The 23527-nt window shown below is 40.9% G+C and overlaps 2 protein-coding genes across 2 annotated transcripts; both read left to right on the forward strand.

Moving 5' to 3' along the window:
• Positions 1-806: 806 nt before the first annotated feature.
• Positions 807-2723, forward strand: LOC113014649 (C-type lectin domain family 4 member E-like). The gene is made up of 5 exons (XM_026156320.1): positions 807-1533; positions 1723-1791; positions 1987-2138; positions 2250-2374; positions 2466-2723. Exons 1-5 carry the CDS (start codon positions 1368-1370, stop codon positions 2650-2652), a joined length of 699 nt encoding a protein of 232 aa, XP_026012105.1. The 5' UTR covers positions 807-1367; the 3' UTR covers positions 2653-2723.
• A 9654-nt stretch (positions 2724-12377) lies between these two features.
• LOC113014844 (CD209 antigen-like protein E) lies at positions 12378-14745 on the forward strand. The gene is made up of 6 exons (XM_026156600.1): positions 12378-12502; positions 13209-13340; positions 13562-13639; positions 14032-14183; positions 14266-14390; positions 14474-14745. Exons 1-6 carry the CDS (start codon positions 12472-12474, stop codon positions 14649-14651), a joined length of 696 nt encoding a protein of 231 aa, XP_026012385.1. The 5' UTR covers positions 12378-12471; the 3' UTR covers positions 14652-14745.
• Positions 14746-23527: the final 8782 nt, after the last annotated feature.

Consider the following 23527-nt stretch of genomic DNA (forward strand, 5'->3'; position numbering starts at 1 on the left):
GTGACCTTTGTTACTTTGGTCCCATCTCTCTGCAGGTCATTCACCAGGTCCCCCCGTGTGGTTCTGGGATCTTTGCTCACCGTTCTCATGATCATTTTGACCCCACGGGATGAGATCTTGCGTGGAGCCCCAGATCGAGGGAGATTATCAGTGGTCTTGTATGTCTTCCATTTTCTGATGATTGCTCCCACAGTTGATTTTTTCACACCAAGCTGCTTGCCTATTGTAGATTCACTCTTCCCAGTCTGGTGCAGGTCTACAATACTTTTCCTGGTGTCCTTCGAAAGCTCTTTGGTCTTGGCCATGGCGGAGTTTGGAGTCTGACTGTTTGAGGCTGTGGACAGGTGTCTTTTATACAGATGATGAGTTCAAACAGGTGCCATTCATACAGGTAACGAGTGGGGGACAGAAAAGCTTCTTACAGAAGACGTTACAGGTCTGTGAGAGCCAGAGATTTTCCTTGTTTGAGGTGACCAAATACTTATTTTCCACCCTGATTTACGAATAAATTCTTTACAAATCCTACCATGTGAATTCATGGATTTTTTTTTCACATTCTGTCTCTCACAGTTGAAGTGTACCTCTGGTGCAAATTACTGACCTCTGTCATCATTTTAAGTGGGGGAACTTGCACAATCGGTGGCTGACTAAATACTTTTTTGCCCCACTGTAAGTAATTAGTTTGCATGATGTTTGGTGAAGATTTGGTAGAAATATTACCACAGAATACAAACGCCAAAAACAAAAATAAGTTATCATATTATTATTTGCACAAAGTAACAAAGAATTCAATCATGCATTCATATTGTTGTATCAAAAACCTGTACATATTTATGCTCATTGTCAGGTTTCGTAGATCGGACTCACGCGCAGACCACTAGTGTCTTCAAAAGGTGCATTTATTTACAGTGTTTCCTACAGTGGAATTCATATATACACATAATAGTGTCAAAGGAAAAAGGGGCCGGGGTTCCAGGGTCCAGGAGTGAAAGAGGCAGGAGTCCAGGAAGGGAAAGTTTCCATTCAGTCCTAGCACATCTCCTCTCCTTTATCTCTCTTGCTCCCGTTCAGTCGCCAGGCACAGGGGAAGAACAAGTCCAGAGGCAATGCTGATGACTCAACGATCCAGCGACGAGTAGAGCAGACTCGCCCTCTTAAGAAGGGTTCCAATCTTTCATGATCAGCGACAGATGTGCTGATCACCTCCAGGTGCGTAGGCCAGGGGCAGGAGCCCATACTGAGCTCCGCCCCGGCAGGAGAAAGAGAGAATGGAAGAGGGCGAGAGAGAAAGGGAGAGCAGAGGTGAGAGAGAAAGGTAAACAAAAACAAAACACCTGACGGCTGTCAGCTGACGAGGAGCGGAGACCATGACACTCATATGTCACACCTTGGTGATATGTGTTACATTTGAATGTTTAGAGGCCTCTCAACAAAATGTGAAGAGCACAAGGTCAAAGGTCAACCCAGAGAGAGTGGCCCTGCTGGTTATCAGCGCTCTTCTGGCTGCTGCTGTTGTTGTCCTCTGTGTTACCAGTGAGTGTGCACAATTTTCTGATTAAAAAAAAGATTTTTCCCAGTAATGTTTGCAGCATAACTAAAACTAATTTAAGAACAATTCATCGATGATTTGACTTCAGTTAGAGTTTTGTTATGTTCTGCAAAAAAGCCATAAAGACTAAATAACCAATAAAACTCTAATCTACGTTTCCTTTATGGTACAAGAAAGAGACTCTGAAGCAAAACCATGCAGCACGGTGCAGCCTGTATGTCCACAACCTCCTGAAGTTACAGGTACATAAGTTGTGGATTTATTCTTTTAAACATTTGTGTCCTCTGATGATGATTAAAGAAACATTGATGGACTCACAGAAACAGTAACTTAGTTTGTACCTGCAGGACAGAAGGAGCTTCCTGCTGCCTTCAAATCACACAAATATGAACAGTTTCTTCCACCTGACTGAAATCTTTGCTTTAATATCTTCAAAGGTGATCCATGTTCTAAATGTGAAGAAGGCTGGGAGCATCATGGAGGAAAGTGTTATTACTTCTCTACCAATAAATCATCCTGGACGAAGAGCAGAGATGACTGTAGAGCTAAAGGAGGAGACCTGGTTAAGATAGACAGCAGAGAGGAGCAGGTATAAAAAAACTGCTGCAAGTTTTGGTTCTCACATATTTAACCACATCTTTACATTTCTTTAGCAAAGAGAAGTGTCACAAAATATTTTTGATCAACTTTTCCTGTTTAGGAATTCCTGAGGAAAAAAGTGAGACGCATAATGAAGGATCATGAAGACAAATTCTGGATCGGACTGACAGACTCAGCAGAGCAGGGCAGATGGTTGTGGGTGGACGGATCACCACTGAACGAAAGGTTTGATTGATGTGGGGGAAAAAAATCCCATTTTCAAAATCAAAGTTAGCAGCGTTTACTGAGACAATTCTTTTTGATCTTCATCTCCTAGTTTATCTTATTGGAACTACAAGGAGCCGGACAACTGGAGAGAGGACGACTGTGTAATGATGGGTGAAAAAAGTCATGGTTACCAGAAGAGTTGGTCTGATACATCCTGCAAAGTGTCTCGCAGAAGTATTTGTGAGAAACCAGCAGCGAAAGGACAGAATAAAACTGTATGTGTTATATTTTTATGAGATGTGTTTATTGAGGTAATGTTTTGCTGCAGCAGTGTTTACATCTGTGAAATAATAAAAGATTGTTCCTTGTTTTTTCTTTTAAGAATTAAAAAAAAAAAATCACTGCTCACACCAATATGTGTGGTGCCGAGAATCAGACAATGTGTTTGTCCATTTATTCACCACAAAATGACAAAATGTATATGTTATGATCCAGACGGTCTTGGGGTTAAGGGGTAAGATTTAATGAAAACAATGTAAAAAACCATCGGGGTAAAAGAATGATTTGGAGGCCGAGGTTAACAGGTTATCTCTGGTGCACATCTGCTGCAAAAACACACTTTCTGGATTCCCTCCCCAGCAGAAGTATCATGATGACTAGCGGTCCTCCTCTTGCATCCACAGACACCCTTGAATGGTCTAACTGCCGCCTTTGCCCATCTCCCCTTCCTCTCTAAAAGGTGCGCGCGCACACACACACACACACACACACACACACACACACACACACACACACACACACACACACACACACACACACAGCTGTAATATAAATACATCTATGATTAGTTTTATTTGTTCAAGCACGGATAAATCCACCCAATCCAATAGTTGAGCATGCATGCGCAACTATCCACAGAGGAACATAAAAGGTAAGTACATGCATGTAAATATATAAAGAAACAAGAAAATAACTTAAATGTAAATCATGAGGAAGTAGAAAAAGTTCTGTGTGATCGGACAAGCATCAGTTTGAACAAAAGAACGAAAGACAACCATTTAAACAGATGACTGAGGTATCAAGACAGAAATAAATGAGGAAGTGACCATGAGTGAAATTTTAACATGTGGTTAGCTGATACCAAATGTCTGATGTTTCCTGTTGGTTTAAGTGTTTGTGTCTGTCACATATGGCAGCATGAGAAACTTCTATCCTCTTCTATCTGATATAAATACACTACAGTGTGTTAGAAACATGTATTTTATAAACATTCATTTAAAGCGTTGGCTCTTAAGCAATCAGAATATGATATTCCCAGTGTTTAGAGACACGATAAGGATGGTGGCGACAATTTCTGGATTGTATTCTCAGACTCATCGTAAGAGGGCAGATGATTGTCCAATTTGAATGCTGAAACACATTTTTCCTCAATAGCTGTGTCAGCATTAGTTCATAGTGTCATGAATCGCTGTGTGGCAGGCAGGCAGGAGTGGTGGACCCAAAATGCAGAACTCAGACACGGAAGTGAAACTTAAAGCGCAGCTTTATTGCTGGGAAAAACCTAGTACAAACTAAACTCACCAAAAGACAAACAAAAGTCTGAACAGAGGAACCAAGGACTGAGACACTGGAAAAGAAATACAAAACTGGAGCAGGAGACTAAACACTAGGAACATAGACGCAGAACACACAGCTAGTTGAGGGTACGACATGACTTGTTGTCATGTCCCATCTATTATAGTCTTCTTCTCTGCATTTAGCACACTCTATAGTCTCCCTCGCCCTCTTGGTGGTGTCTCTGTATTTCATCTCCCTTGCCTTTTCTGGTGTTGCTCTCCTTGTGTTTCATCTCATCTCCACAGTCTGTCGTGTATTTCATGTCTTGTTTCTTATTCCCTCTCCTATTGTTAAGCTCAAAGTGTTTTATTTTGAAGCTACCTTGTCTCATGTGTGTTATGTTCAGTTTTGTCGTGCAAATTTCCTAACAGACATATTTCGAAGTAACCAGCAGCAGCTAGACATTGCACAAGCTTCAAACACTTCCTTTGTGGTCATGTGTCTGCATGCTGTTTGTTGTTTGTTCTTTTTTCAGTGCATGATTATTTTCTTTTGTTTGTTGGCTCCTCTCATGGGTACCAAGGCTATTTGAAGATAAGAACTGAGACTGAAGAAGAAATACTTAAAGCATCATGGGATGCAGTCCGTCAGTCGCCACTCAGTGGTTATTGTCCGGCATGTTCGTACCTTCACCTGCCTGTCCTCCTGACCGCCTAGATTTCAGAGAAACCGCGTATCATCCTCTTCGTCTCCCTGAAATCCTCTCCTGCGGGCACTCATTCCTCCAGGTTTAAACGGTCCCGATCACGGCGTCCCCGTGTCGTTTATTTCCCGGTCTCTTCTATTTAGCGCCAAAGGAGCGTGTTGTCTTTGGTTATTCCGGGTCACCTTTGGTTGAAAACTAAAGTTTGTTTTGTGTGCATTTCTGCGCATTGTGTTTGCTTTTGGGTCCAGCTTGTGTGCTAGAACTACGGTTCATGACACTTTTAGGACATCCTGATAATAATGAATTACAGTAGTCCAGCCTGCAAGTAAAAAAAAATGCATGAACTAGTTTTTCAGCATCGCTTTGAGACAGGATAATGAGACATACACAAGAGATATTGTGCAAATGGAAGAAAGCAGTCCTACATATTTGTTTAATATGCGCCTTAAAGGAAATGACTCAAATATTCCTCACAGTGTTATTAGAGGGTAATGCCATCCATAGTGAGTATCTGGTGAGACACCATGTTTATAAGATTTTCAGGGCCGAATACGGTGACATGAGTTTTATCTGAATTTAGAAGCAGAAAATTAAAGGTCATCCAGGTCTTTATACCTTTAAGACATTCCTTCATTTTAAGTAACTGGTGTGTGTTCTCTGGTTTCATGGATAGATAAAGTTGGGTTTCATCTGCTCAGCAGCGAAAATGTTATGCTATGCATGTATTGTTTTCTATACACACAGACAGTGTAGAAATTTAGTCACTGTGTGGTTTCAGTGGATGATTGCGACAAACAAAACAGACAATTTTTTCTCTTGTGGTTCTGGTTTAGTTCTCTTAGTATTTACCTTCCCTGTGTGTTGTCCGCAGTGTTTCCTGTGTTTGTCAGTCTTAGTCTCTGCGTTCAGTTATTCAAAGATAAACTGTAGGGCTGTACTTCAGGTCTTCTCTCCATTCTTTAACTTGAACAGGAAGTTTGTATTCTCCATCATAAAGGTTTGAACAACTTTTTAAAGCCACAAAAGTGTAAAAGAAAATATTCATGAGTGTAGATGCTGACCGAAGATATACAAATTGGACAAGAAAGGGGAACCAACATGACCCCCCCACCCCAAAACTATAGTCATTAAAAAAACTGACATTCAAGGAAATACTAAACACAGCACAGAATTCGAACATAAATACTTCTTAGATTGAAGAGAATAAATCATTGTTATAATAATAATAATAAAAATAAAATTGAAAAATATTGACTGAAAAGTTGTTGGCTTTATATCGTACAGCCTTTTCAGTATTTGGCTTAAGAGAAAGTTGAAAACAGATGACAAAACAGTTTAAAAGACAAAATAGTATTCAAAGCTTATTAAAACCACACTGAGTAAAACAAAATTGCTTCGTTGCTGAATTTTGTGACTCATGTCTTGGACTGACAGATGAGGTGGTTCTTGTCCACCACCTGCTTTCTTCTGGTCCTGAATAAGGCCTATGGGATACGAGGAGTAACAAAGTTATAACCAGGAAAAGAAGAAGCCAAACAGAGCAAACTGTGAAAAATGATAGTGTTACAGCGGTGTAGGCCAGTAGGTGAGTCTGACACTTAGATGTGTGACGAAACGTTTCTTCCTCTAAAAACGCTACGTCCAGTTGAACAGAATCAGACTTTGGGGATTTACTTTACTGAATGATTGAGCATGCATCAAGACGTAGGTGGGTTAGCAGACTATCTGGCGAAGGCTAGATGTGTGCGCTGGTCTTAAATAAAGCTGGCTCAATCATCACCAGGTGTGGATACTGGGTGAGATGATGATGATGACTCCAGAGGTGGAGACCACAGCACTGTAGAAAAATACTGCCACTCACCCGAACAATGACAAATAGTTTAATTTAGAAGGACTCAAGTCAACCCCCAGATATTTCGGAGGCGGGAACAACAAAAGTAAAAACCCAAAGAAGGTATTGTGTTGTTGTGGGCTGTGTCCCAGTTCAGGGTCTGCACGCTTGAAGTACGCATTCTGAGTGCGATTACGTCACCGCTACGCGACAACGGCTGTCCCAATTTGAAGTGTACTTCAAATGCATACTCCAAATGCGCCGTCGATGTCCCCAAATATCAGTCGTGGTCCGGTGCACGCTTCGTGGTCCCATATATCCACACACACAATCCACAATCCATAGCGTGGCGGTGGGTGTGGATAATTTTGCCGCAAAATACGTCAGAAGGGAGCGGCCGAAGAGTGAACTGTCAAAAGTAAGTACTGAATATAATGTCACTTATTTATGTGCGAATGTTTAATAATGAAGAACATTAAAACATTACTGTTGGCCACATGCCGGCAAAGTTATGTGACATTAGTGATGTTTGTACTTTCAGCGTTAACTTGGTTTTAAAGCCTCTACTTCTAAATATATATATATATATATATATATATATATATATATATATATATATATATATATATATATAAAGTCGACCTTAATCTTACAGAGAATGTGATGATTTTGTGGATAATTAAAGTCAGTCATATATCTACTGTGATATTATTCTGTTATCATATGTTACCTTATATATGTAATCAAAATAGTTGAATTATGTTAACTGCTGTAGGTCATATATTATCCTTTAGTTTAGATGGTGTGCTGTGTATGTAGTTTAGTCCTCATTATACTTTTGGGTTAAAAGAACATAATCATTTTCGTAGGTCATTAGATAAGTGTGCATCACTCTGTATCCTTGATCTGCTGTGAATGTGTTACACTGTTTGTGGACATGTCATACTGCTGAATCATGAAGAGAATGTTGTGTGCAGAGGACCTTGTGCAGATAATAGAAGAAACAGACAACATTCCAGACCCCCACCTTTCAGAAGAGCAGAAAGACAGGGAGCCGAGGTCATAACTTAGGCCCTGGAGCAGGGTGCCGCCGGTGCATCGAGCCGCCTGGGGGGCTCTTCAACTGGTGGGGGGGATGGTCACATCTGGCAGGAGCTTTCTTCTCTCAGGAACTCTCTGCAGGAGGGGGAGATACAGGAGAGGTGGAGGAAGATCTCAGCCTGGGCGTTTACCGTCTTATGTAGTCTGGAAGATGTGTGGTTGGTGGGGTGGGTGCAGTTTTCTCTGTGGTGGGGTTGGGTGGACTGTCCAGGGCTCTGTGGAGCCGGGGGGCGCTACTGCACTGGGCCCCGGTCTGATGGGCCTGGGCCCCCCTTCCCTGGCGGGTCGCGGAGGGTGGGAGTGCCTACTGGGGTCAGCGGGGGAGCTGGCCCCAGGGAGGGGTTACCTGCCCCTCCCTTCCTTCCCTCCCCATCTCCAGCTGCCTCCCTCTTCCCGCTCCTCCACAACCACCCACACATGCAGGGCCTTGGAGTGGGGGTATGTCACCAGGGTGCAGAGGAGGCTACCCCCCCCCTGTCCCCTTCTGGCTGCCTCTGCCTCAATTTTATCCCACAACTTAGACATTCACATTATTCACACTCTCATTACACATACATATAGGATCTTGGGGGTGGGCACAATCACGGAGTCCAAATCACCATCAGGGTGTACACCTCACCCCTGACGTCGTTGCCCACCTCTCAATTTTAAATACACTTAGTCATTGAGGGCTAGCAGGAGGGACTATGCGCTTACCTGCTGCTCCTTGGCAGGTAGCTCCATGCCCTCCTGGGTTTTAATTGCACCTTAGAACACATATGCATCAACACTACAATGAGCGGGTGGAGGGAGGTTTGGAGTCTTCTCCCACCCCCATTCTCTGCGGCCTGCTGGAGCGGGAGGGCTAGTAGGAGGAGTTGGCCGTCCGACTGCGGTCTGGGGTGTGGGGCCTCCCTGCTGCTGCGGAGTCGGGGTGGTCTGCCTCTCCCCACCGCAGGGAAAAGGGTAACACCACCTGGGTCTGGGTGCAATTCCCCCCTCCAGGGGCAAGGGTACCTAGACCCGGTTTGTAGAGTACGCTTGGGGAGTGTGATTGTGTGTACAGCGTCTCTTTATGTCTGTCTCCACGTTGGTTGAGTGTGGAGTGAGTGCATATGAGAGCATGAGGGTGGGAATGGATGTTTGTGTCTGTGTGTGCCTGTATGTCTGTGTCTATATGTCAGGTTGGGTATCAGACGCCACCTCTCTGGGGACACCTCAGGCCCTCCAAGGTTTGGAGGCCTATCTCCACCCACCACCACTTCCCCTGCCGGTGGCGGACTCCCTCAGGTGTCGGTGTGTTGGTGGTTCTTTGTGTCTGGGGGTGGGCGTCCGGGTACACACCGGCTCACTCCTTGGCGGCCGCTTGTCGGGGCCTGGGGCCTGGGGCTCGCTCGGGCCCCTTTGGAGGTGGGGTGCCCCCGGCCTCTCGGCCTAGGGCTCGGTCACTCAGGCGCAGCTGGGGGCCGGCGGAGCTCACGGGCGCGTCACTGCAACTCCCCCTGACTTCTGCTCCGCGGCTGCTGGGCGAGCCCTCATCTGGGACTCTCCTCAGCTCTTACTGGAACAGTGGCGCGGCTGCCCCTCTGTTGGTCTTCCATGGTCTCTTGTGTTCTGGGGGCCTCTGGATGTCTGGAGTTTTGATCTCCTCCATACCCGCTTCACACCCTGGAGGACGGGGCTGTGGCCCCCCCACACTCCCTAGCAGATCATTACATGGAGAAACCTTTGGAATGCAAGCATGCTGATCCACACAGGTATGCACACATGGGTATGCACAGACGCGGACTAAAGCTTTCTTGGCTGCTGCCTCAAAGCACACTGTGCGCTGTCTATCTTGCGTGCTGCACAATATCGTTTATTACTTAGTAAATACTGATATCTATGACTAGCTAGTTTATTGTGATGGTGCTTTGTTTTCTCTATTATTATGTTGCTCTTTGTTGTTTGCTGTCTCCTCTGTTTGTTTGTTTTTTTTTTTTTTTTTCTCCATACAGGTGACCCAGGAGTTTTTTTTTTTTTTTTTTGTCTCTCTTCCCCCCCCCTTCTCACCGTCTCTTCTCCCCTTTGGTTTTCTTTCTTTCTCTCCCCCTCTCTCTCTCATTCATTCCCCCTGTCCTATTTATTAAAAAAAAAAAAAAAAAAAAAAAAAAAAGACAAAGGATGAACTGAAGCTCTGCCATTACGTAATGTCGCATACTGCTGTTTCTGATGTCATTTAAGAAAAAAAAAAAAAAAAAAAAAAAAATAACTTAGGCGCAGTAAGAGAGAAAGAATGTGAAGGTTTAGGCTTTTACGACCAGGTGGGGGCCACTAGAGAGTATAAAAAGCTGGGTAACCCGTCACCATTTTGAGACTTGCTGTGACCCTCTGCAGGCAGGTCTCCCCATCATGATGGTTCTAATGCTCATAAGTGTTGAATTGTATGGAAATAAATGATTGTTGATTGAGCATTTATACACCGAGTATTGTCCTTCCTTCAGCCCAAAGATTAAAAGAATTGGGAGATTACAACACCACAAACACAACAAGCTGAAAGTCAGTGATGCTGCTCAGTTTGCAGTCCTGAATATCACGGCACAAGCAGGATTCACTGCACTGTTAATGTTAGCTATGTTATATTGCTGCCTCTGTTCGGTGGTGTCGAGCCAAACGGACTTTAATGTGTGTTTGAACGAGCTGGCGGTTCACTCGTTAAGCTGAAAGAAAGATGCTTTAATCACAGGAGTCACACATGTGTCCACTGTACCATCTGGGAACTCTGTTTGTTTAGCACTCATAATAACACAAACACTAAATCCTCCTTCTCTGGTGCTGTTGTGTAGCAGTGTGTACACCTGAGACTGTCACCTGTCTGTCTGTCCTGCACTTTCTCTCCTTTTCTTTCTCTCTGATTGTGGAATAAATGTATGAAAATGTATTTATAAGTTACACTTGTGTTTGAATCTTGCAGCTTATCACACATTTGATTTCCATGTGTGACGACTGTGAAGCCCAACTATCATGTTTTACAGTCCTGTGGTCTCAGCCTCAGATACTCAACTAATCAAAGTGATGTCATGACAAAAATCAATGACCAAAAAAACATTTTTCTCCTTCATTTCAGTCAAACAACGCTGTATGAAACATTTCTCGCGGTTAGTATCATGGTTGCTAGGCAACCTGAACAGCGCGACGAAGGCTAGACCGTCCCATTTCACAAGCCTCTCACTTCTGCACTTCTCATACTTATAGTACGCATCGTACGTAGTACGCATAGTGCGCGTACTTCAAGCGTGCAGACCCTGAATTTGGACACAGCCTTGACACGATCTGTTTTGTTTGGATCGCAGCACAAAAAAGTCTAACAGTGTCATCTTCCTAAAGCTTTTCTGTTCAGACATTCCTGGAGACAAAATTGAGAAACCTAATGAATCTGATAACAAGTTCTGAATTGGACTGAAAGATGGTAGAGCAGGATTCTTGAACTTCAGGCCGCGAGGGCCGGTGTCCTACAGGTTTTAATAGATCAGTGTTTCCATGCATTTTAGATTATTCAGTACATTTTCTCAATTAAATAGAGCCACTAATCTGCTCTTTAAGAAATGCTAAATGGCCTGTATTTGTATAGCGCTTTTACTAGTCCCTAAGGACCCCAAAGTGCTTTACACGGTCAGTCATCCACCCATTCACACACTGGTGACAGCAAGCTACATTGTAGCCACAGCCACACTGACAGAGGCAAGGCTGCCGGACACTGGCGCCACCTGGCCCTCTGACCACCACCAGTAGGCAACGGGTGAAGTGTCTTGCCCAAGGACACAACAACCGAGACTGTCAGAGCCTGGGCTCGAACCGGCAACCTTCCAATTACAAGACGAACTGCCAACTCTTGAGCCACGATCGCCTGTTTTAGATATCACCCTGGGTCAACACACCTGAATCAAATGATTAGTTCATTACCAGGTTTCTGGAGAACTTCAAGACTTATTGAGGAGGTAATTTAGCCATTTAAATCAGCTGTGATGGATCATGACACATCTAAAACCTGCAGGACATCGGCCCTCGAGGCCTGGAGTTCGAGACCTCTGCCATAGAGGGCAGATGGTTGTGTGTGGATGGCGGAGCAGCAACTGGACACCAACAATTTAAATGGAACAAATAGTGAATATACTGGACTATGAACAGCTCATGGCCAGAAGTGTTGATTTAAATCATCCTTCACAGAACTATTTGTGAAAAACCAGCAGTAACTGGACAACTTAAATCTATGTGCCTGAAACTGAGTTCAGCCTGTAAAATATGAACAACATTTGCTTAACAAAGTACATATGGCTGCTGTGTGTGCTAAACGCAAACACATTACATTATCACAGCAACATCTCTTTGCGAAATATGTTCGCATGGCTATGTTTAGATATGTTTTCTCAAATTTAAGATCAATGTTTGTGTTGTTTTTCATCTAACAACTCATCCAATCAACAGTTCTTTTTTTTCTGCCTCGACCTGCTCACTTCTTATTTGAAACACTTGTGTTGTTTTTTAATAGCAATCTGAGAGAACTCAGATGTTTTGTATGTGAGAAGGCAGCACACTAGACCACCGGGCACACATCTCAACAACAAATCAACAACTTTGCCTTAGTTAATAACAGCAGTTACTCTTGTAGGAGGAACAAGACGATCGATGATGCTTCCTCCATCCGCTTTAGTTTAGGGAAGTTGTTGTTTTTAAAAGTTGTGAAACATGAAGTTGTCATCTAGTACTTATTACAAGCCTACGGTAAGGTGTAAGGAAAGAATTAGAATGAGGACCAGTGATTATCTACATCTATATTAAATGCATAGTAATAGAATAAATAACAAAAAGAGTTTATCTGAGTAATTTATCAATATTTTGTTCTGTTTTTGTGATTCAGAGACATTTGGAAGAACACTGCAGTCAGGATTTTGAAACCTCAGCATGATGAGCCATCCACAGAGCTACATAGAAGGTAAGACCACTAACCCCTTAAAATCGTATGAAATCATTGCCAGAAAGTTTATTTAACCATCTGACAAATTTGTTTAAAAAAATTCCATGTATGATTTTTAATTTGCATCATATTTGCTACACCTCGCTAGCCGTGACAGAATAAGGTTTGTATACTGAAATAGAACAACATTAACTGTACATAACCTAAAAATATTCCAAGCCCACGTTAATTCTTTACTCATCCACTCATTCTCTTATAAGGTGAGGGACAAGGGGCGCCAGTCATTCTTTAATCCTATCAATTTATTTTAGTCCTTGCAGTTATCAAAAATGTAAAGATTCGAAGTAATTGTTCTCAGAGAGGATGAATCAAAATTTACAAATATGCAAGAAAGAAAAAGACGATAAACTGTTAAGTGTTTAAAAGGTGTGAAAAAGGAAGTAACCAAGACCAAATACAAAGAGGAACTGACCTCTTTGTATTTGACGTGTGACATGTAAACATGTTTTAACATGGATGATATTCACGTATGAGATGTTTCCTGTTGGAGGAAAGCATCTTAATCAACTTAACTGTTCTTGCATTGACAATCTACTATAATACAGTGTACTATTATAGTAGTACTATAGTATTATATTTTGAGAAAATTTTAAAAACTGTTATAACAGATGAATACACATTTTTCTGAAGGCTCACATCTGTTTCTCCTCTAAATGTTCATCAGGTGAAACTGACTCTTGGCATGCAAAATCAAGCACAGGGTCAAAGGTCAAGGCAGAGAGAGTGGCACTGCTGGTTCTCTGTCTTCTGCTCACAGCTGCTGTTCTCATTATTTATCGTCTCAGTGAGTTTGCGAGTGAGTTTTTATTTTATTTTATTTTTTAATTTTTACATTTTCTATGAATCAGGTGAGGTGCATATTGTACACTGGCCAAGCCATCATGTCACTTCAGTGTTTTAATAGACTTGCAGCAAATTAAAGATTATGTGTTTCTCTTTTTCAGGGCTTTTGTTCTTTTGTTTTTTGTAATCCTTGTTAATTTACAAAATCTTTGTTTCTCTTATTTTTTAACTCAGCGTTTGAAAACACGAAAACCAGAGAATCACTGAAAGAACTGGAAGAGCTCAGAATGAACTGTCAAAATGTTCTTACAGGTAAGCAAATAAAGATGATATGCTGTGATATTTGGCTATGCTTGGATTGTTCTGCTGGCACATAGCTGAGTATGAGCCAAGCTTGCCTAGTTTTTTTTTTTGTTTTTTTACCTGATACAAAGAATGTAGTTGTTTTTTTTTTTACATTCAAGCATCAGAAAAAAACTAGTCCTGATTAAATTAAAGTTAATTATTAGTTATCCTTTAGAGAGAGTCTCTGTTAGATCTCTGTATAATCATGCAGGACGGTGCACCCTACCTTTCCGAAATCCCAAATGATAAATACATTTGGATGAATTTGGTCTTTGACCCATTTGCATCCTTATAGATATATATGAACAGTGATTTTTTTTTGCCATGTGACTGAAATTGTTGCTGTAATCTCTTCGAAGATGGCTCATTTTATAAATGTGAAGAAGGCTGGGAGAAACATGGAGGAAAGTGCTATTACTTCTGCAACAGTCAATCATCCTGGAAACAGAGCAGAGATAAGTGTAGAGCTAAAGGAGGAGACCTGGTTAAGATAGACAGCAGGGAGGAGCAGGTATGAAACACTAGTCATGTTTCCACATGTTTCAGCACAGAACTGTCAGATAAGGTAATTTTCTTCATCTTTTTGTGATCAGGCATTCCTGGAGAGAAGAGTGAGAGAACTAATGAAAGAAGCTGAGGACAAGTTCTGGATTGGACTGACAGACTCAGCAGTAGAGGGCAGATGGTTGTGGGTGGACGGATCACTGCTGGATGAAAGGTTTGATTGTTGTGAAGAAAAAAAATTCCATTTCCAGAATTAATATTCCCAGTTTTTACTTCTTTCTGTTCTTCATCTTTTAGTTTGAAGTTTTGGGCTGGCAAAGAGCCAAACAACGTGACAGAGGGAGATCCTGATGGAGAGGACTGTGTGAGAATGGGAGAAGAATATGAAAATAAAGATCTGAAGTGTTGGTTTGATCAGTCCTGCTCAAAGCCTCAAAGAAGTATTTGTGAGAAAGCAGGAGTAACTGCAACTTAAATGTATATCTTTCTGAAATACAGTTCACCATGTTGAACACCAGAGTGGAGTGATGCAATTTTTTAAAAGAATTGTTGCAAACAGAGAAAAAAAGAGCACGATTAAATAAATGAAAGTAAAATTTGTGTATCTGGTATCTTCCTTACTGCTCTCATTATTTTGTACAACGAATGTGTGAGCTCCTGTGAAATTTTCAATATTTTTTTCAATTATAAATTGTCCCAATTTTACAACTTTTAAGCAATGAAAAAAAATCCACCACATTTTGGATTTCACTGAATATATAAATATGCAAAATAGCTATTGAAGGAATTATTAATTATTATAACATTTAAAGCAGAATGGAAGAAATGTTAAGTGTTAAAATGGAGTAAATATATTTATATCATTGAAAAAGAAGTGGAATTGACCATTACAGTGCTTGGAGTCACCTGATTGGCTGACACTTCTCAGTACTGCTATAACTGAGAAATCAACATAAATAAAATATGTTTTTGTCTGCGCTCAACGTCACTGGAGTGCAGTGTTGGGCAAATTACTTTGAAAAAGTAATTCATTATAGTTACTAGTTACTTCATTCCAAAAATTAACTGAGTTACAAGATTCTAAAAGTAATTAATTTACTTTAATTTAGTAACTATTTACTTAAAAAAATAGTTTAATCCTCTGGGATCCAGGGTATAATTGGCCTTTTTTGACTACTTTTGATTTTACTTTTCACCTTTATAAACTATTTACTTTGCCTTGTTTGGTATCATCCTTTTCAGCACAACCTCACGTGTCTGAATTTACAGTCATGTTTTCATTTTGACATACTGTATTAACACAATTGATCTAAAATCAGACAAAAAACATAAAATCCGAGTAGAAAAAGGGTTTTTTTTACTTTAACAACCACAAACACGTTTAATGAATCATATTTCATAACTTTAAATGCAACTACAAATTGTCAATTTTAAAATCCTAAACACAACTTTTGCAAAGTTATTTGCACCTGTTTACCTTTTACCTTGTTTTTTTTAACCATTTCAAACTATTTACAGAACAATCAGCTGTTCTGCATTCAATAAGATGCCACACAAATTATTTGTGCCACTCCAAAAAAATAATTTCTGTCCACTACAAAGGAGAACATCACAGCCTGATGCCTGCAGGTCTGACAGCAGCAGGTGTATCATTTCTTTTTCTACCTGGAGACAGCAGTCGTCTCATTGTGCTGACACACAACACAAAACTATCCACAACACTACACAAGACAAAACATTAACTACACACTCCAAACACGCTAAACGTCTTAAATCTCTCACATCTCAATACTCGCTCTCTCTCTTTTTCTGCTGTCTCTCTCTCTCTCGCCGTCACTCCTAAAACTTCCCCCTCTACCTAAACAACCAAATGTTATGTTGCCATATCATTTTTCAATTTGTCGATACTGTACATTTTTCCACCAACACGAAAGTTTTTTTTTGTTTTTTGTTCATAAGCAGAGGGTGCTTGCGAGCACTGTCCTTAGACAGTAAACGTGAAGAAAGTATTCAGGAAAAAAACACAGCATATATATTGTTTATCATGACCCTGGTTTTACTCCACTTGTTGACCGAGCGAATGAGCCCTGTTGTAAACTGAACCTGCGTCATTACAAATCGTGTTTGTGTAGGAGTGTTAAATTTGATTTAGTGATAGTCGAGTGTTTTTATGCTTGTTTGTGTGGAGAGTATTGATTGGAATTGTGATGATGATGTCCGCTATCACTGTCAATTGTAAGTAAACACTTAATCTGGCTGATGAATCTTCACGTGACTTCCCCAACACTCTGTGAATGGTACTTATGGCCATTGATCAGTGGTTGTTGATCAATGGTCATGAGAATTTGCATAATCATGATGAAGGAACTGACCTCCCAGCCCATTGTTCCTTCAGTGGGCTGGTTTCAGTCATTATGCAAATGTACTGTTTATAAGATTGGAGAAACCTGCAGTCAGCTGAGACTGAAGAAGTCACTTGGCTGAGTGATGAAACGTTTCTCCCACTGAAAGTGCTACGTCCAGATGAACAGAATCAACTTTTGGAGATTTACTTACCTGGTTGATTAAGAATTCATCAAGGCAATGATTATTAAAAAGATCTGTTAATAAATCAACATCGTTAGAGACAGGCAAGACCACATTAAAAACACCAGGAAGAAATTTAGCAGCAGTAGAGGAGTTTAAAATATAAGAATTAACAAGATATCGAACAGGAGAGAGGGACAGATGGAAAAGTTAAATATAATAGAATGATGGCCCCAAATGAAAATGTCCTCAGTACTAATAAAGAACTGAGAATGGTGTGAGATAATTAGAACAGTATTGGAGGTGAGAGTGAGCTCATGAGGAGGGGCAGAACCCACAAACTGAGTGGAAATGCAGCTAAAGTAAGCATTCCAGGTGAGGCTGGAGGCCACTGTCAAGAACAAAAACAACATAAGAAATCTATAAACAGGAATGCAGGTTAATAGTAAGGTGAGCCTGATTACCACCACAGAGATCTGTTGGTCATTCAGCCAAATACTTCAGGGGTTGATTGCAATAGTTCAGAGCAGGTGTGAGAATGACAGACCAGAGCGCTCCACCTTGATTTGCACCTTGAACTCAGAACCACCACAGAAAAAATTTAAAAAAGGCATAAAGTAACCCAATCTGCCCGAGCCATGACAATAAGCAGTATTTTTGTATTTGTATTTTTGTTTTTTTACAAAGATTAAGTGAAACCTTAACTGTTACTGGCATGTATGTGTTTCTTATTTTTAATTTTCCTAGAATTTGCACTCATAAGAACCATGGGAACCCTCAGAAACCTTGAATTGAAGCTGGAAACTGTAAAAAAAACCAAACCCTCTCCTATAGGTAAGAATATGGAGCTCATACACTGCAGCATTATATCAACCTTGAGTGAAATTTAATCTTCTGAGACACAGCTATTATTGTTATTATTATTAAATGCACATTTTCACTCCTGCTGTCTCCAACTCCTAAAATATGAACAGTAAATTCTTCTTTGCTGCAATCCCTCAAAGATGAGCCCTTTCTAAGATGTGAAGAAGGTTGGGAGCAACACAGGGAAACCTGCTATTATTTATCCACCAGGAAGTTGTCCTGGAGCAAGAGCAGAGACGATTGCAGAGCTGAAAGGGGAGACCTGGTTAAGATAGACAGCATGGAGGAGCAGGTATAAAACGTTGCTGTAGGTTCATGTTTTCTGATTCTTACATTTTTGTCATCTTGGCACAGAAAACAGAGTAATTTTAATCAAAATTTCCATTTAGGAATTCTTGGTTGAAAAAATAAGATACAAAATGAAGGATTCGGAGGACAAGTTCTGGATCAGATTAACAGAATCCTTCCATGCATACCTAGACTGTAAAAACAAACAAACTGTACTGCCCTGCACACTGAAAACTAGCAGTTAAGGAGGATCAAGTGACAGCAAGTGATCCTTACAGTGGCCTATGCAACAAGTTGGATGTGACACGGTTTCACAGCACTCTGAGAGTTTGGAGAAGGTGGCCAAACAAGACACCATAAGCAGATGTTCCAATTCGGACATATTATATAATCATGGGAGTTGAGCAGGTTGTGTGGCCAGTGTATTGTTGACATAAAGCTGATAAGTCAGCCTCTAAAACATCCTGAACAGCAGGTAACGTGGCGAGAGACAAGATCAAGCTACAGGTAAGAGTTTAGAACTGCTTCTTGCTTTCTGCTCAAATTAAAAGTCTACAGTGTAACGTTTTCCTTGTTCTAATCCAATCAGAATAACATGTGTTCTAAAATCCATTTGTGACCCTCTGATTTACTAAGATGGATCCAAACTCATAATTCCCAGATGAGTTAGATCATGTCGTTACTGTTTTTAGGTGTGCTAAATGTTTTATAATGTGAAGACAACAGAAAACATTTTGCTTTGAAAAACTTTGTAGTTTGTTTTGCTTCATTAAATTGTAATGATGGTCAGTGTAATCAGGTAAAGACCCAAAAACTGGATAAAAAATGAATTCATGAAGAATATTTTTCAATAGTCTTCAATTTATCACTTAGATCTATTTAAACAGTTAAATTGTTTCCCATATTTTTTGCTCCCACTGTATGTTTTAATAATAATCTGATCACATTATGTGGTGAATTAACCCTTTTCATTTGTAGTATTTCACATGACTGAGTTCATTTTATTACCACATCGCGTTAAACATTTTCCTTAAATTAATCTGCTGCCTTTTTATTTTCCTACATAAAATATTAATTACAAATACTATTTTAGAGACCCTGAACTGGTTAACGTTTTTTGTTGTTGTTGTTGTTGTAATTTTTACATAGAGATTCTTGAGCTTTTCATCCTTTCATCAGTGTCGGTCACATTTATGGAAAAGATCCCATTCATGAAGCATGCAATAACACCAAAGTGAACAGAAACACAGTCCAAACAACACCAGCTGTTAGCACACGAATCTTTTCGCACACATTACCTTGAAACCTGAGGGCTCAGTCAGTGAATGATACTGTGAGCTTTTTGGCACCGACAGTAAGGACATGTATGTGCACAAAGTATTGCAGCTTTTGTCATCGAATACTTTGTCCAAATACCAAACTGATGTTAGGTATTTGTGATTTTATATACAGGGAGTGCAGAATTATTAGGCAAGTTGTATTTTTGAGGAATAATGTTATTATTGAACAACAACCATGTTCTCAATGAACCCAAAAAACTCATTAATATCAAAGCTGAATGTTTTTGGAAGTAGTTTTTAGTTTTAGCTATTTTAGGGGGATATCTGTGTGTGCAGGTGACTATTACTGTGCATAATTATTAGGCAACTTAACAAAAAACAAATATATACCCATTTCAATTATTTATTTTTACCAGTGAAACCAATATAACATCTCCACATTCACAAATATACATTTCTGACATTCAAAAACAAAACAAAAACAAATCAGCGACCAATATAGCCACCTTTCTTTGCAAGGACACTCAAAAGCCTGCCATCCATGGATTCTGTCAGTGTTTTGATCTGTTCACCATCAACATTGCGTGCAGCAGCAACCACAGCCTCCCAGACACTGTTCAGAGAGGTGTACTGTTTTCCCTCCTTGTAAATCTCACATTTGATGATGGACCACAGGTTCTCAATGGGGTTCAGATCAGGTGAACAAGGTGGCCATGTCATTAGTTTTTCTTCTTTTATACCCTTTCTTGCCAGCCACGCTGTGGAGTACTTGGACGCGTGTGATGGAGCATTGTCCTGCATGAAAATCATGTTTTTCTTGAAGGATGCAGACTTCTTCCTGTACCACTGCTTGAAGAAGGTGTCTTCCAGAAACTGGCAGTAGGACTGGGAGTTGAGCTTGACTCCATCCTCAACCCGAAAAGGCCCCACAAGCTCATCTTTGATGATACCAGCCCAAACCAGTACTCCACCTCCACCTTGCTGGCGTCTGAGTCGGACTGGAGCTCTCTGCCCTTTACCAATCCAGCCACGGGCCCATCCATCTGGCCCATCAAGACTCACTCTCATTTCATCAGTCCATAAAACCTTAGAAAAACCAGTCTTGAGATATTTCTTGGCCCAGTCTTGACGTTTCAGCTTGTGTTTCTTGTTCAGTGGTGGTCGTCTTTCAGCCTTTCTTACCTTGGCCATGTCTCAGAGTATTGCACACCTTGTGCTTTTGGGCACTCCAGTGATGTTGCAGCTCTGAAATATGGCCAAACTGGTGGCAAGTGGCATCTTGGCAGCTGCACGCTTGACTTTTCTCAGTTCATGGGCAGTTATTTTGCGCCTTGGTTTTTCCACACGCTTCTTGCGACTCTGTTGACTATTTTGAATGAAACGCTTGATTGTTCGATGATCACGCTTCAGAAGCTTTGCAATTTTGAGACTGCTGCATCCCTCTGCAAGATATCTCACTATTTTTGACTTTTCTGAGCCCGTCAAGTCCTTCTTTTGACCCATTTTGCCAAAGGAAAGGAAGTTGCCTAATAATTATGCACACCTGATATAGGGTGTTGATGTCATTAGACCACACCCCTTCTCATTACAGAGATGCACATCACCTAATATGCTTAATTGGTAGTAGGCTTTCCAGCCTATACAGCTTGGAGTAAGACAACATGCATGAAGAGGATGATGTGGACAAAATACTCATTTGCCTAATAATTCTGCACTCCCTGTACTTTTTTGTTATGTTGACTGTAAAGGTTGTAAAGGTGGCTTACTTTGCTGTTTCCAAACTACTGGCTAGTGGAAGTGGATCACTCAGTTTTACTTTTACCAATAGATGCATTTAATTTTAAGAGTGGAGTCTACTGTGAAGTAGTTATGAGAGAAGTAAAGGAGAAGAGAGTTGATATGGAGCAATGCATTAAAAACATACACAGTTGTTTAGTGAAAATGTCTGTACAGACTCGGGAACACCGTTCACTGCAATGTCCACAGAGAATATATATGTAGACAATGCTGAGGATTGCATAAATGTGTTCCAATATAAAATAGACCCTCATAAGGCTGACTGTGTCGATCCAGGTATCCTGGCTAAAATGTAAATCTACTTTTCCTTCTCCACAGCCTCCAGCAAAGCCATGGACTCTAGTGTGCCTCTCGTCCTTTTGCTGCTCATGTGCAGTTCAATCATGGTCGAAGCCCAACTCAAGGTGTATGATCTGCGAGCGACTGATCTTCCCACCGTTGTCCTGTTAACCACAGATGCCTATGTCAAGGTGTCCTCTGGTTTTACTTCTCTGGGTAAAACATCTGTTCGCTACAATGACGCGAACCCCTGGTGGGAAGAGGAATTCTCGTATTTCAACATTAAGGAAAATGACACGCTGACCCTCAAGGTTTATGACTTGGACTTGGTCTTTGATGATTTGCTGGGAGTCTGCAAAAGGAAGCTGAAGGTGGGAACCTATCAGCATGACTGCTTCCTGACCAAAGGCGGGACTCTCCATTACACTTATACTCTTGGTTGAAACAGTCAGTAGGCATGCAGAGATTTGTATGACATCTGATGTCCACAGGCAGCCTTCATTTACCACAGCTTAACAATGTAGACTGTTATAGTAGATCTGAAATCCATTTTCAGGGTTTTGATCATGCTCACATTAACCAAAAATATTAAACCTCTTAAAACCTGTAAAGTTTTTCTACTACACTTCAGTCCTTGCTGCCTTGTTTCACCAATTGAAATAAAGTTTCTTGCAATGAAAACATGAAAAAATAAAAGAATGACTAAGCAAATATTCAGAGAATGTCTGACATGTATGATTTAATAAAAGAAACATATTGAGAATATTGTGACTGACAAACAGATTTTTGAAGAGAAAAAATATTTCTATCCATTTGAATTAAAAAGAAGTTATGTTGAAATTAATGTTTATATGAGAATAAGCCTATGGTTACTAGGATAAATTGAATGAAACACGAAGTGACTGTATGTTCATATACATACATGGAATTAATAATAAGTCACTTGAAGAATGCCTGACCATCGGTTTGTGCCTTGAAGCTCAAGCAAAAATGGGCAACAGGGCAATGATCAAAAACACAGCAACAAATCCACCTCTGAATGGTTAAAAAAAACAAATTCTGGAGTGAAACATCAAAGCCCCCAGTCCCCTCCTGGTTCACATTCCCCCTCTGAGGTTCCAGAAACTGGGACAATCCTTTTTGTCCTTTTTATGGCTTTATAGTGGGAGTAAGGGCGCCCTCCGTTTTCGAGGTGCGCCTGCTGCTTGCGGCACAGGGAGGAGAGGGCGGGGCAGTCCAGAGGGAGTCTTCGCCCAGGGTGCCAAACAGGTTAGGACCGCCACTGCGTGACATTTCTTCTCATTGTGTTTGTTATTTTTCATATTCCAATGAAGGCTTTAAGTGTTTCAGAGTGATCACATACAAGAAAATAAACCTTCACAATAAAACAGGAAATGATAAGACACACATACTAAACATATACGGAAAGATGCACACTAAATCTATCTGTGATATCAGGATTCACCATGGTAACAGGTAAAAATAGAGCAGCACCATCGTTTTAATCCAGTGAATATGTTTCATTGTTGACTGTGATGTTTATCTTCAACAGAGAGATGAAAATAGTCATTGTCCTGTTGCATGACTTAAATTGGGCCAAGCTTTTATGTTGTAATAAAAAACAAAATGTCATGAATCACAAAATGAAAAGCCAGCCAAGAAACACCAGAAACCATTAAATAGTAAAGACTGGCCCTGGATATGCAAGCTGTCCAGGCTGCCCAAGTTGCAAATGATACTTGTGATACTGAGGTTACAGTGAGGCTGGGGCTGCACGAGGCCCACATTCAACTCTGGAGGCTGGGGTTTAGGTTCTTGCCTGAGTGATGGGTGCAGGATGATCAGCATGCTCATGATGTTCTACATTTTGAGAATACACAGGATTTCCAAGGAACTCAAAATTCTCTCAAAATGATGATCTTGATTCTCAGCCAGCTGTGGAATGGGTTTCACTGACTGCTTCTGAACCAAATATCACAACCAAGCAACTATAAAACCCAGCAAGTCAAAGGGAAATTATTAAAAATACATATGTGTGGCAGTTTGGTCTGCAGCTCGGCTACAAGGGAGGGGCAGTCCAGTGTGTTCAGGGGCAGTGATAGGGGAGGCTGGCCGAGACAGCCGGGATCCATCATTCTAATCATGCCTGCCCTATTTCAGTATTTCAGTAGCTGCTGGGGCCCAGAGAAGGAGTTGGATTTTGAGCAGCTGACTGTGAGGGTGAAAAGTGACATCAGCAGCCAGTAAGAGGAAGAGTGAATGAGCAACAGAGACAGTGACAGTGATAGCAAGACACAGACTACCAGTCAAAGGTTTG

The sequence above is a fragment of the Astatotilapia calliptera genome, chromosome 22, assembly GCF_900246225.1.
Source record: "Astatotilapia calliptera chromosome 22, fAstCal1.2, whole genome shotgun sequence".
NCBI classification, from domain to species: domain Eukaryota; kingdom Metazoa; phylum Chordata; class Actinopteri; order Cichliformes; family Cichlidae; genus Astatotilapia; species Astatotilapia calliptera.